Genomic DNA, 15,267 nt, shown 5'->3' on the forward strand with positions numbered 1-15,267 from the left:
AACACAAGAAATAAACTCAACTTCAACTAAAAATAGAAAAATGTGTACTTTAAAAATCAAACACAAAAAACTTTTAAGTATTTATAAACACTTGTCCAAAAATTCTAGTTCAAGGTCAAAGCGCGTGAAATTAAATTCAACGATGCAAATAGGCTATACTGCATTCAAGTTAGGGTCGAAAGTTGAAACTTCTTTCCTTAATTGTATCCTGCTGATACGCTAAGAATAATCTACAGACATATGGACTTAAATATAAGGTTTACAATTGTATGGATAATGCCTGTTTCTGTTTCATTCATCACATGATATCCCTATCGTGCGCTCACTCACTCTGGCCGATTCGATACGAACCAAACGAATATTGCTGATATTCACGAATCGGTACGATATGCCGATGCGCATCACATCGAGCAATATCGTGTATCGGCTGATATCGAAATATAGATTTCGGTTCACGAATCGGTACGATATGCCGATGCGCATCACATCGAGCAATATCGTGTATCGGCTGATATCGATATATAGATTTCGTGCGGGGCGATATCGGATTCAACGATATTGCTGCGATATATAGATATTGAATCTATATACGATTTATATCACCCACTCCTACTCCTACCTATATTATCACCTAATAATAAATGTAATAATTAATAATGATAATAAAATTTGGCAAATCCAGCGCCTTTCATTTTCTTTAAAAAACTACGAAATGAAGTAGGAACAGCCTAAGAAAATGAAACAAAGCCTAGCAGTGTAGGCTTGAATAATTTATAAAAGCAGATTGCTTTAAACATAAAACTGTTTATTAATATTAAATGTGTTATAATAAATAAATGAATTCTGCCTTAAAACATCAGCTTGCATCGATGACATGTTCATCATATCGACCGACTGTGACCGAGATGGTGCAGTAATTAGTGCCTCTGATTACTGAGCCGAGGGATGTGGGTTTGATTCCCGCATCGGGCAAACATTCGTTTTTTTTTATTGCTTAGATGAGTGGACGAGCTCACAGCCCACCTGGTGTTAAGTGGTTACCGGAGACCATAAACATCTATAACGTAAATGCGCCACCCACCTTGAGATAGGTTCTAAGGTCTCACTATAGTTACAATGGCTGTCCCACCCTTCAAACCGAAACGCATTACTGCTTCACGGCAGAAAGTAGGTGGGGTGGTGGTACCTACCCTTACGGACTCACAAGAGGTCCTTCCACCAGTAATAGTATCTGAAGATTGTTAAAATGTTTGTACAAAGTTTTACTTTATTCCATTGCATATTCCTGCCGTGAAGCAGTAATGCGTTTCGGTTTGAAAGGTGGGGCAGTCGTTGTAACTATACTTGAGACCTTAGAACTTATATGTCAAGGTGGGTGGCGCATTTACGTCGTACATGTCTATGGGCTCCAGTACCTACTTAACACCAGGTGGGCTGTGAGCTCGTCCACCCATCTAAGTAATAAAAAAAACATAATTTTAACTAATTTAAGTATTCTAGTACTCTACAAATAAACGCGACATTGGGTTATTCAAGAAAAGAGCATATTCTTACCTGAAGGGTAGGCAACGCACTGACGTCGCTGGTGACCGTGGGCGGCGGTGAATCACTTACCATCAGATGACCCGTCTTGGTGGGTCACGTTCCCGATCCGGTGGTAGATTCTGCGAAGCACTGCTCTTGCTAGGGCTAGTGTTAGCAACGTCTTCAGGATAGAGCACCGTGAGCTCACCTACCCAGTTACGCATAACGCCCTCGACCGCTTACGCATAACCCCTAGGTAACCAACTTAAGTAGGATTTTTAGCCCACTGAGTTTCTCGCCGGATCTTCTCAGTGGGTCGCGTTTCCGATATACACGGAAGATGATGTATTTAACATTTAACATCCTTTTTATCGTTATTCCTTTACCGTGGAAGTCGTTCGTGAATTCAAGAGATTGTGAATTCGGACCTCATGTTCCTAATTATAAAAGAAGATTCAACGATCTTTAAGCGACATTCGCGATTACAGCGCAAGAAAAATTTGGATAAGAAATAAGGTAAAGATGATTTATTCTCATATATTTATCCGGTACTACTGTCGATTAATTTATTCCTTATTGTTAGGTGCAATAGTGCCTATTTCAGCCATGAAACTAGAATGCGTGTCTTGACTACGGTAAATCGGCTATGCTATACAATTGAGAATTTCAAAGTAGATGTCAACTGTAATCTATATGAGCACCGGTAGCCGTTTATGAACATTCTCCGTTTGCACAAACATCGATCTCGGAAAAGTGATGTTAGCTCATCATGACCGAATCGGATACACTCATCTCATGTCGAACAATGGCTCTACTTTTCTTCTGGGATCGTGGTAACGTGCTCTTTCACACACTCTCACTCTATATGCCCCCTCACTCTATATGTCCTCCTCACTCTATATGCCCCCCTTACTCTACTTTCCCCCCTCACTCTACATTCCCCCCTTACTCTACATCCCCATACACATGAGCACCGGGGTCTTTATTGGGGTACCTGTAGCACGGACGCCAAATGTCCCCATGCGCTTGAGCTAGTTTGGTATAAGATAAGTTTGGTCATGGAATTACAATAAAAACAAATTTATTTTATTTTCCATAATATTATAACTTGATGTTAAGTGGTTACTGGAGCCCATAGACATCTACAACGTAGACGCGCCACCCACCTTGAGATACAAGTTCTACAGTCTCAGTATAGTTACAACGGCTGCCCCACCCTTCAAACCGAAACGCATTACTGCTTCACGGCAGAAATAAGCAGGGCGGTGGTACCTATCCGCGCGGACTCACAAGTGGCCCTACCACCAGTAATAGGACTGGTCCGACTGGCTGGCCACCACCCTCCAACTAGAGTCCGCCGCGAAATACCCTAGCTGTGTTCCGGCGTGTGGGTTGGAGAGCCAGTTTTATTCCTTCCCTTTCCTCTTCCTTGTTCGGGGTGAATCTTGATGATACCTGGAACATGCGGAGCAGATGTGCGTGCGAGCTCGCGGGACGTGATTGTTTGACGGGGGCATAGGGAGACCCAGTGAAACGGTGTTCGCCGCCGCCCGCGGGTCAGTTGGGGACCTGAACCCGGGTGTCACTACTAAACTCCGCCCCGGGAAGCTGTCCCGCCAACCGGTGTAAAATCCTGTCGTGCGGTCGTCGTGCCTGAGTCGGAGACCGGAGTGGATCCCGGCGATCGCACACAGGGTGGACTGGGGGCCCTTCCATGCCCTGCGTCAGTCTCTCATGCAACTCGTGGTCGAGCACGTACTGTGTTCCGCGCTTTATTCAGGTGTTGTCATGATTTCGCCTCGAACTTCCTACCCCACCTAATCCCACTCTCCAAATAAAAATATGACAGTTCGAAAAAGAAAAAGGGTTTTGTCGGCGATTCCCCATTCCATATTTAATGCGGATTTCTGCAATGTAAAGGGTCTACATAGCAACCTCGACGCCGTACACCACCATCTTGAGACGGCGCAGCCTGCCCTACTTTTTCTCACGGAGACGTAGATATCTGCTCCGGATGATACTTCGTGCCTTGAATACCCCGGCTACGTATTGGAGCACAACTACCTGCGTAAAGCCGGGCTGATGTCTGTTGTTGCCGTCTACGAAGCCTCGAACAACGGGACCTGACCCTCTTGTGGCTGCGCGTAAATCACGGGGGTCGTACCCGAGTCTACGCGTGCCTGTACAGGTCCCACAGCAGTGATGCAGGTTCAGCTCTGATAGAGCATGTGCAAGAGGGGACTAACCGCGTGCTTGAGCAGTACCCATCTGCGGAGGTAGTGGTTCTTGGAGACTTTAACGCTCACCACCAAGAGTGGTTGGAGTCCAGAACCACTGACCTCCCGGGTCGGGCTGCCTACAAATTCGCCCTGACCTACGGCTTCTCTCAGCTGGTGACACAGCCCAGCCGTGTCCCAGATATTGAGGGGCACGAGCCTTTTCTGTTGGACCTTCTGCTGACCACCGATCCAGCCGGATACAGTGTAGTGGTCGACGCTCCGCTTGGATCGTCTGATCACTGCCTTATCCGTGTTGCCACACCACTCTCTCGTCCTAGTCGTCGAACGACGACCGGGTATCGAAGAGTTTGGCAGTATATGTCAGCAGATTGGGATGGATTGCGTGAATTTTACACATCCTACCCATGGGGGCGGTTCTGCTTTTCCTCTGCTGATCCTGACGCCTGTGCAGACCGTCTTAAAGACGTGGTGCTCCAGGGGATAGGATTGTTTATTCCCTCCTCTGAAATGCCTTACTCACAGGTGGGCTGAAGCCTTGGAGAGCAAGGGCGAGGCTCTTGCTGTGAGCCTTAATATCACGAAGGCCTTCGACAGGGTCTGGCATAGGGCACTTCTGTCGAAGCTACCATCTTACGGAATCCCCGAGGGTCTCTGCAAGTGGATCGTTAGCTTTTTGGATGGGCGGAGCATCACGGTCGTTGTAGACGGTGACTGTTTTGATACCATGACCATTAGCGCTGGCGTTCCACAAGGTTCAGTGCTCTCCCCCACGCTTTTCATCCTGTATATCAATGACATGCTGTCTATTGATGGCATGCATTGCTATGCGGATGACAGCACGGGGGATGCGCCAAAAAATATCGGCCCTCCCCAGCTCCCCTCCACAGTGTTTCCCGAGCGCTGTGACATGTCCTTCTTTAAACGTGGCTTGTGGAGAGTATTAAGCGGTAGGCAGCAGCTTGGCATTGCTGAAGTCCATGGGCGACGGTAACCACTCACCATCAGGTGGGCCGTATGTTCGTATGCCTACAAGGACAATAAAATAAAAATAAAATGTAGATATTTTTAGTTTTTATTAATGACATTAGCAACAGTTTTTACATATTCACATGAGATTCTACTGTTATATACTGTTATAGTTAGAGTTCGCTTACTTTTTCTTATGAGAGCATTATAGTTGCGCTTTATCTGGTGTATAGTGAGGAATGTTAAATAGATAGGGGAATAGTTCTCCTTCATGGTAGACCAGGACCTTCTTGAAGAACATGTTAGGTTGTTTGAAGTACTGAGGAAGAACGGGGCGATCGAATGGATAACCGAATGGTTTGTTGTCCGGAACAACAGACTTGAATGGCTCTGACTCCTTAGGTGTCGGTTCATACGGATAGACGAATACAAACAGCTGGAAGGGGAATCCATCGTATGTACCCTTAGGCAGCATCAGCCTCGAAGGCATAGTGTCCGAGGAGTTGAACATGTCAGTAGGAATCTTTCCTTGGTCCAAGAGCTTGTAGATTTCGGCCATCGGTAAAGAGTCTTCTTTGAAGAATGCAAAGTCAGTAGATGAACGCGTTATCTGAGACTGGCCAGGGTTAACCTTTTGCACGAACCAGTCAAGCTCGTAGAAGTTCATCCAGTTATCTTCTAGGCTGAAGGGAAAGCCGTTCTCATCGTATTTAGGTCCAAGGAACATCTTGACGACGGCGTTAGTGGCAACATCAGATTTAATATCGATTGTCACAGTGAACGGCTTGTGGTTAAGACGTGGTTGACGGACCTTGTAACCGTGAGGAGAGCTCTTGAGTTCTTCTTTACTGAAGTAGACAGTGTTGAAGGCATCGAAGTCGAAATGGTCAAAGAATGTGACCATTTTGTCGACTTTGACGTCGGAAATTTTCAGACCAACGAAGTGAAGAGCTTCTTGTGTGTATGGTACCTGGTACTGTTTAAATTCGATGATGTATTGAACAATTCTTTTATAGAGCTGGTAGAAGGCTGGGTCCCTGGCCGAAGTTTGGTAGAAGTCAAGAGCACTAGGAATAAATGTGTACCTGGAAAAATAAGGGCTTGTTTATATTTTGAGATGACTAATACCGAAATAAATTTAGGTGTTCATGGCCTAATAGCTAAGATATTCGGTGTATTCATATTCAGCGATTTAAAAGTGTATCAATCCCTTTAACTGGTATCTGTTTTACAAACAACAAACACGTACTTAGCAGGCTTAAACGACTTTTAGGATGTTTCAATACCATCGGATTATTAAAATTAAGCCCACCAAACATACGAATCTGCGTAATTACTACCAGCAATGCATATTGTGAGTCTGGGTAAGTGGTGGTGAGTATTTCTGTCTTAAAGTCATCATGCGTCCTTCTTTGAAAGGTCAGAAAGCTGTTAAATATTCCAAACATCGGAAATCGTATGATGACAATAGACGCACTATACGAGAATACTAAACTTTGCTTTCATTAGGCCTCGTGTATATGATGATGTTCAGGTTACGATTGCGATTTTCAATCTTATGTATCTATACCAATATTAAAAAGCTGAAGAGTTTTTTTGTTTGAACGCGCTAATCTCAGGAACTACTGGTCCGATTTGAAAAATTATTTCAGTGTTAGATAGCCCATTTATTGAGAAAGGCTATAGGCTATATAACATCACGCTAAAACTAATATGAGCGGAGCACCAATAAAGAATGTTTCAAAATCGGGGTTTTTTTCCCTTTTGAGAGCTTCCGCTGCGTGCGTTGCAGAAACGGTTAAAGTTTCGCTAATATAATGTATGACAGAATTGTTCCCCTTTAAAAGATCTAAAAAAAAGTCTGCGACAGCATATGTCTATATGTTAAGGTTGGCTCACTATAACCTTTTTTATGCTAAGCAATTTTTTTCTAAAATAAAGCATAATTTGTGAATTATTCCACGCGGACGAAGTCGCGAGCAAAAGCTAGTGTACATGTAAATGAAAAACCATAAAATTGATATTCTTTAAGGATGCCGTTAAACTTACTGGTTGAAAGGCTTAGGAGCAGCACCAAGTACGCGGCGAGCGTTAACCTCGTAAGAACGCTGGTAGAATTGGAGGAAGTCTTCTTCGAATAGATCGGCGTTCGTCTGCCAGTAGTTGCCCACAAAGTTGACTGCTTTGCTACTGTGCAGATCAATTTTTTTGTCGAACTGAAATGACACAGAAAAGTCAATATGTGTGCTGTTGTCAAAGCCAATCGTAGAATTGCTTAGAGGTCAATAATACTCACGGCCTTGAAGTGACCTTGCTGGAGGTATTGGAAGAATGTCTTCTCATAAATGTCGAGGAAGCGAATTTCTTCGTAGTTCTTCTCGGTGTGCAACTCGTAGTCATTGCTTCTTTGGGCAAATGGATAATAAAAGGAGTTGAAAGGCGGGAGGTAGCCAGTTCGAAGAGGCGAGTACCAGGAAAACTCAGGGATTTTACCCAATCCATTGGTAAGACGCTCCATGTAGTAACGAGCTAACAGTTGTTGGTAGAAGAAGAAGTAGATTTCCCCACGACGTTCCTTGAAAGCTCCGTATTTACCAGAGTTCCACCAGAACGGTAAGTGTGAGTGGAAATAGTAATAATAAGCATTTAGGCCAACATCTTCAGTTAAGTAAGCAATTCTGTCTTCGTTGTTGGGGTAAGTCAGGGAATTGGAATAGTTGGCGTACATTACGAATTGTTCGTTTTCTTTGATAATTCCGTAATTATAACATATTTTCTCGTCAAGGCAACCATCCATCATCTTAACGTAGTCCATTTTATTTTTAACTTCCATGTTGACAAAATATTGAGGATAAGCTTCGTATGGAGCAGGTAGAACGAAGCTGGCGGTGTCAGAGCGCTGGATAATAGCTATGTAGTAGGCGTATAAGAACATTCCCTGGTTCATGTAGACTCTGGCGTAGCATGCTGTTTTGTAGAAACATTCAAAATCTTTGGCATAATAGAACAGCTTGAACAGCGCGATGGCTTCTTCCCTCATTTTTTCGTAAAAGATCGAGAATTCCAAATTCTTGGGAAGGAATCCGACCTTGTACATCATCATGAAATTTTCGTAGGCTTTCATGTTCTACAAACCACATAATGTGATTAAAAAAACAAGTTTATTGCAAGACAAAGTTGCACTAATGCATTTGAAACTTAGAATTAATATGTCAAGTTTTAATTTACACTAAGAGTTAAAAATTGTATATGAAATATAAATGAGCAATTAAAGTTTATAAGTAAATAGGTCATTAATTATTATTTTTCTTCTGTTCATCATAGCGATATTCTCTTGATTTTTTGATAATAAGTTATTCCGCTAGCTTTAATGTTATCATTTAAAAAAAATCAGAAATAGCTTTTTTCTCAAAACAACTATGCCAAAACAACAAGGGAAAATGAATTACATGAAATGAATGTAAATTTTCTTTTTTTTTTATTGCTTAGATGGGTGGACGAGCTCGCAACCCACCTGGTGTTAAGTGGTTACTGGAGCCCATAGACATCCACAACGTAAATGTGCCACCCACCTTGAGATATAAGTTCTAAGGTCTCAAGTTAGTTACAACGGCTGCCCCACCCTTCAAACTGAAACGCTTTACTGCTTCACGGCAGAAATAGGCAGGGTGGTGGTACCCACCCGCGCGGACTCACAAGAGGTCCTACCACCAGTAAAATCTTGAGGTGTCAGTTATTATGATCGAATTTCAATCATTGCGCGACCATTAGACTCTCTGAAACGACTTACTGTGTAGCAGTCCTTGCTGGCCTCGATGTTGAAGTCCTGGGCGACTTTGTAGTACTCAGCTTCATAGCTGATCTCGTTAACGTTGTAGAAAAGAGACAAAATCTTCTTTTGCTTTTCGACGAACGCAGCGTCAACTAAAAACAATACGTACAGTTAATCAAAACGTTTTAAACTTTCGCGGCTTACACAAATTCTTATTTAACGCGATCTTACCACGATTTTCTTATTTAATGAGTTCTTCAGTTTCTAAATTATGGTATGGGTAAAGTCATTTAAATGATATTGATGATGATTAATTAATGATACCAGTGCGCTCGTACCAAGCGATACGACCATGCCGGTGCTCAAAACCCGCATGCGGATTTTATTTTCGTCTAAGGAAATACGTACTTAACGCATTTTTACGAACGACGTTCTCCATAAGAGAATATAACGTCGTGTAATAAATAATAAGTAAAAGCCGCAAAACTTGTGTATTTGCGTGATTACTGATTGTGTGATTCGCATATTGGCAGCCCGCACGGAATGTTTCCACTAACTGCCTATATTATATTCAAATAATTTATTTATACTGAAACGTTATTAAAACATCCCTGAAAGAACCCTGGTAACCCACTGTGGAGTAACAAAGTGTATCAGATAGTATGGATAAGCTACGTTCCGGTGGAAGGCGGTGCGATTGCAGAAACAAAATGATGGGATCATCTCAAACAGTTCCTCAGAGCACGCTCCATAGAACATACGGTACAGAACAGAAGTCCATCCCAGAGGCCCCAAACAGATCAGATCAGTACAGGTTTTACGTCGACAAGTAATAAAGTAAGAATTTCGCAAATGTAGTTAAAGACAATTTAATATATACATATTATTAAGGATAACCCAAAAACTACTGGTCAGATCTGGATAAAAGTTAAATGACACCATGGGAATAGGACACGAGAAGCATCAGCATTTACATAAAAAAAACAATCAAAACAATATGTTCACCTAGAAAATCTTTCTAAAACACATAAATAAAATACAGTCGAATTGATAACCTCCTTATTTTTTGGAAGTCGGTAAAAAATACATAGCGATATTTACCCGGTGTCGTTTTGAATTCAGGTACGGTGCTACTGAGAGCGAGGGCAATAAGCCCCGCTAAAATCAAGACAGTCTTCATGGTCTGAGCCGTAGAAGCGAACTGTACCCCGAAAGTCTATTCTTCATTATTTATACTAGTTATAGCCTTATCTGCAAAATGCATGTGTTGGCAACCAAACATTTCGTAATACCGCCTTATCATTAGGTCATAACCCTCTCAAACTTTCTGTCTCATTAGTTATAAAATATAAGTAAGCTTTTTTTAATTAGCCGACTAACAGGCAAACAAGACATGCACAATGATTAAACTTCATCAACTCTATCGTACTGGAGTGTTCGTAGTTGTTTTCACTAAATTATTTCATGACAGTCGAAGCACAGCCTACAGAACAAACGTCACGGGAACACAAAGTTAAGCATTGAACTTGTTTGATGTTTTGGTTGCTGAGTTATTCGTAAATATGTGTGCGTGCGGTAAATCTGAAAGTGTATTATTTATTTTCTAACCTATTATTACTTTAGATTTCGGATCCGGCTTTGTATTTTTATGCGCCGCTTTTGTGTGATTTTGATTGCATCGTGTTGTTGACTAACACCCGTATCTTTAGTCGTTTACACGAGCTTAACTCGACTCGACTCAACCTCCAACGCGCGTTTTGGTATGATTAGTCGTAAAAATATACTCCACTCAAACGTCCTTGGAAAATTTTCCTAACCGGAGTGAAGTCAGCGAACTGTCAAGTCAAGGTACGTCGCGACGTACCTTGAACGTTCCTCAAGGCTGGTTTTCTATCAATGTCCAAATAGTATGTGGACCGCAAATGGAAATATATGATATTGTTGTGCAATGGCCTGGATCTGTGCATGATTCCCGCATATTTTGATAATTTAAGTTTGATAATATTTATTAATAAAGTAAATAGTTCGAGGTTAGACATTTGAAACTCTTTATTTTATTTACCTACATAAGAGACATATTTTGCTTACTAACTGATAAATAAAGTCAATGCGATTATAAGTTTTATTTATATAATAATAAACTGGTGGTTGTGGAAAAGCACTTCAACAACACGATGCAACCAAAATCACACAAAAGCGGCGAATAAAAATACAAAGCCGGATCCGAAATCTAAAATAATAATAGGTTAGAAAATAAATAATACACTTTCAGATTTACCGCACGCACACATATTTACGAATAACTCAGCAACCACAACATCAAACAAGTTCATCTAGTGTCAAACAGACAGCGGCAGCTTGACTTTGACATTAAACAATGACCATAGACTACAGAACTCTATGGGTTTGATGCTAGCTTTATCAAATTTTCATCATTATTACTTCGCTCGAGGACAGTTGAGGAATATTGTAATGGTCGACTAAAAATACCAAACTCGAGTAAGTTTGGAGGGAATTCTCGAGCATCATCGGATGAGTTAAAAGTGGAGGACTATTTTACGAAACGTCTAAAGATACGGGCATAAGCATACCAAAAACGCGCGTTGGAGGTTGAGTCGAGTCGAGTTAAGCTCGTGTGAACGACTAAAGATACGGGTGTAGGTAAGTGTTGATCGAAGGCTTAAGATGATATTTTTTGGCGGGAAAGCAAAGAGTGAAGTAGTGTGAATTGTTTTATTTTGTCTATTTAGTGTTTCTTCAGGTTTAAATGTGTAATAACGGTGGTTTGTTAACTGTTTAATATCTGTAAAAGTGCACAAATGTGGGAAAATGAGACAAAGCCGTTGAACGTAACTTCTCTGAATCCTCCAAAAAGTCCACTGAAAAAGTCTCAGTAAATGACCACAATTTCACTGAGATTATATTTCATCCCATATCATCTTATCTCGTTTCATTTCATTTCATACCAATTGATTAAGTTTCCTTCGTTTTTTATTATTCATAAACTGTAAATAGATAAAACGGCGAATTATAGTAGGACGAAAAAACATAATCTTCTATTTCCTCAATGTTGATTTTGGTTTAAATAATCAAGTTTGTTTCAAAATTTAAATGAATGTTTTAAATTTAAATGGAATAAAAAATATTGCAACTTTGTCAATCAGTAAAGATAAATAGTAAATATTATTGTATACGCGAACCTTATCAATTACATTGTTAATATGGCGATAACACCGAATTGAGATAGCGAAAAAATTATTATGTAAGATGCATACCTAATATAAAGATAACCTTTTAAACGGATGCAAGTACTCTTTTTTTAACCTACAGATAGCTTTTGATTTGGAGACGCGTTCTCTTTCAATGCCATTACATTTCAAGGTGACATTGAGTCAATTACATTTCAAGGTGACATTGAGTCACGTTTTCTGAAATAAGCAGTTGAAATTTAGACGGAATACTTTTATGACATTAACACTTTCAAATTAAGTCTTATTATTGTAGTGATGTGAGGAGTGGGCGTCCTAATTAGACACCGGCCATCGTTCTCGTCGAACCCGTCGCTTGCAACGAAGGGCTCAGCGAGGAAATTAACTCACAGACAAAGCTCACTGAGTTTCTCGCGGGATCTTCTCAGTGGGTCGCGTTTCCGATCCGGTGGTTGATTCTGCGAAGCACTACTTTTACTGGGGCCAGTATTAGCAACACTCCCGGTTTGAGCCCCGTGAGCTCACCTACACGTCAAGGAGAACCTGAAATAGCTTCTCAATGCTATCAGCATAGGTAGGAAAAAAAGACAAACTCATGTGTCTTGAATTTAATAAAATATACACGTGCTTGCCTTGTAGTCTTTTAAAATTGTTTTAATTTTCACCATACAAACCGGATAGTTAAGTGTAACAATTTCCTTTGACCTGATGTTTCATCAGGTTTCCCTTAAGCGTGAAACAATTATCAATTTTAGATCGTTTAGTCATAGTACAAGATCCACTACAAGAAGCCACGGATATATATTTTAATCATTAAACAGCCTACCGTATAAATTATACCACACCATCGATTTCTTAGAAGGCTCGACTTCTGCGAGTGCACTATCTCGCAGAAGGAGGCGGCGGGGCGGGTGAGGCAAAGCTCTCCTCACTACGCAGAAATCCGCCGCCGCCAAGCAGGGGGTGGGGACCGGGGTCCCGTCCGTAACCCGGCCCCCTAAGAGCTTCGGGCTTCACCCGCTTTGTGCGGGGAGGGACCTGGGCGTGGGGCGGCGTGGTAGGCTGCGTTCCCCCAACCGCTCCGGGGGAAGGTGTAGCGTGGCGCCATCAAGGCGGGCTCTTGGCCCGTCGACCGAGGGAACCGGCGCCGCGGCGGTCGTGTCGCTGGCGGCCGCCGGTCCGGCATCTGGGGGACGGCGAAATGGATGTAATATGCTCTGCGTAAACCCTGTCCCGCCATCTCAATAGCTCCGACTGGGTTCCCGGCCGGTCCGGGGCAGGGCGCCGGCAGGAGTTTTTAATGAGGTTCGACTCCCACATCCGACGATTTTCTTCTGTGGTAAAAAAAGACCATCGATTAATTTTCATTTCTATATAATATCACGCTAAGACCAATACGAGCGGAGCGCTAATAAAGAATGTTTCAAATTCGTTTTTTTTCCTTTTGTGAGCTTCCGCTGCGTGCGCTACGGAAACGGTTAAAGTTTCGCTAAAATAATGTATTACAGAATTGCTCCCCTTTAAAAGTTCTAAAAAAGTCCGCGACCGCTTATGCTGCTTATGTTTATATAATATATCTATATCTTAAGGTTATCTCACTATTACCTATTTTATGCTAACCGAATTTATTCTAAAATAAAGAATTATTTGTGAAGGTGTTTTTATAAAGATGATATTAATCCTTATCTATATATTAATACGTGAAGTAAAAACTTTGTACCCTTTTTACGAAAATTGCGCGGACGGTCGAGTATGAAATTTCCCACACTTACAGAGAATAGAGAAGGAGTGCACAATGCTAATTTTTTTTTAAATAATGCATAATATATACTTTAAATCAATAAAAAAAACATTACACACACTACCATGTATTTGACGCACACACGCATGCATACTATTTATTTATTGTCAAACTTTTGTTCCTGACCTCTGTGGTCAAATTGAGAATAGATTAAATATTGTTTGTCTTTATTAATATTGTTCTATAGTGTATTCTTGGCGAAATAATGTACAAACTTACAATTTCAATTAATTACAGTCGAATTTTGACTACTGCGGACCATTTAGTCCAAATAAATACGTTATTCGTTACAAGTATTTAATTTAAAAGAAATTTGCTCTTTACATCATTATAAATCATTTCAATGAGTAGTATCTTAGATGATATCACAGTTTTAAAATAACATCGCAGCAAAATAATGACCAAGCGCGTAATAAGGCGCCGCGCCGGCCGGCTGGTGCGCGCGACACAGAATAAGTAGAATAACATTAAACGCCCAAATCACTTCAAGATAGGCTTTGAAAATTGCAAGTTTTTACGATTTCTCTAGGATCCCATCACTAGATCCTAATCCTGATCATTACAGAACCATTGGGGAAGTCTACCCATTCAGACAAAAAATATATGTATATATCAGAGTCGGTTCAAGCATTCTCGAGAAATTGGTGAATCGGTTTTGAAGTCGGTTAAAACGCGTGATTTTGGTACCTACCTTAAATAGTTCCTTAACATTCTATTATTCAAAAATATTTTCACCTTCTACGTAAATGAAGTCGCGGGTAAAATTTTGTGTTACCCCAAAGTAACTATTCCACGCCGACGAAGTCGCTGGCAAAAGCTAGTACTCTGATATGTAAAATCATATCTTATTTTCTTAGCCTATTCGCCTAGGTAGCTGATGGGGTGCGATTCCAGTTTCGCGCGGACGGGTAGGTGAGCTCAAGAGCTCAACTTGAGAGAAGAATCATAGCCATAGTTACTATTGTTGATCGAAGTAGCCATGTTAAAAATAAAGAAAATAATTGAATCGGTGCTTATAATCTATCTATTTACTACTGGTGGTAGGACCTCTTGTGAGTCCGCGCGGGTAGGTACCACCACCCTGCCTATTTCTGTCGTGAAGCAATAATGGGTTTCGGTTTGAAGGGTGGGGCAGCCGTTGTAACTATACTGAGATTGTAGAACTTATATCTCAAGGTGGGTGGCGCATTTACGTTGTAGATGTCTATGGGCTCAAGTAACCACTTAACACCAGGTCGGCTGTGAGCTCGTCTAGCCAGCTAAGCAATAAAAAAAAAAAAAAAATGTGACTTTAATCTGTTTTAAAAGAAAGAAAGAACATTACTTATCTGCTTAGTTTTGTTTCTTTGTACATGCTTTCCCATACTGTTGATTTATTACGTGTATGTAAGATATTGTTATGTAATTCATATAATAATTTCATATCAGGTAGGTATACTTTATTGTTTAATAGATAAACATATTTTTTTCTCCACTGTTCAATAAAGTCCGTCCTCCCTCTCTGAGTCGCATTCCTCATGTCTAAGAGTCGTGACCATCTCCTCCCATTATCCTTCTCTTGATGATGTTTTGCCAACCTCCTCTGTAAAAGCGCGTAAAATCCGGTCGTCGGAATGATAGACAACTCTAAATATTATTAATAATAGTTCACTACAACATACCTAGCATCTTTTTCAGAACGAATTTTGGATAAAAACGGTTTTATGGTGCAATAAAGTATACTTTCTTTCTCTCTCTAAAGCAATATACCCAATA

At 41.0% G+C, this 15,267-nt stretch overlaps 2 protein-coding genes across 2 annotated transcripts in view; one reads left to right on the forward strand and one right to left on the reverse strand.

The window, feature by feature from the left end:
• LOC101741552 (protein gooseberry-neuro) overlaps nt 1-15,267 on the forward strand; it is a 169,847-nt gene that overhangs the window by 9,542 nt on the left and 145,038 nt on the right. The gene's annotated exons all lie outside the window — the stretch shown is intronic.
• Nucleotides 4,821-9,707, reverse strand: sp3 (Sp3 transcription factor). The gene is given in 5 exon segments (NM_001257024.2): nt 4,821-5,815; nt 6,780-6,946; nt 7,027-7,857; nt 8,521-8,654; nt 9,604-9,707. Coding segments are annotated over 5 exon segments (2,091 nt in total). The 5' UTR covers nt 9,683-9,707; the 3' UTR covers nt 4,821-4,935.

This window comes from Bombyx mori, chromosome 3 (genome assembly GCF_030269925.1).
Source record: "Bombyx mori chromosome 3, ASM3026992v2".
NCBI classification, from domain to species: Eukaryota; Metazoa; Arthropoda; class Insecta; order Lepidoptera; family Bombycidae; genus Bombyx; species Bombyx mori.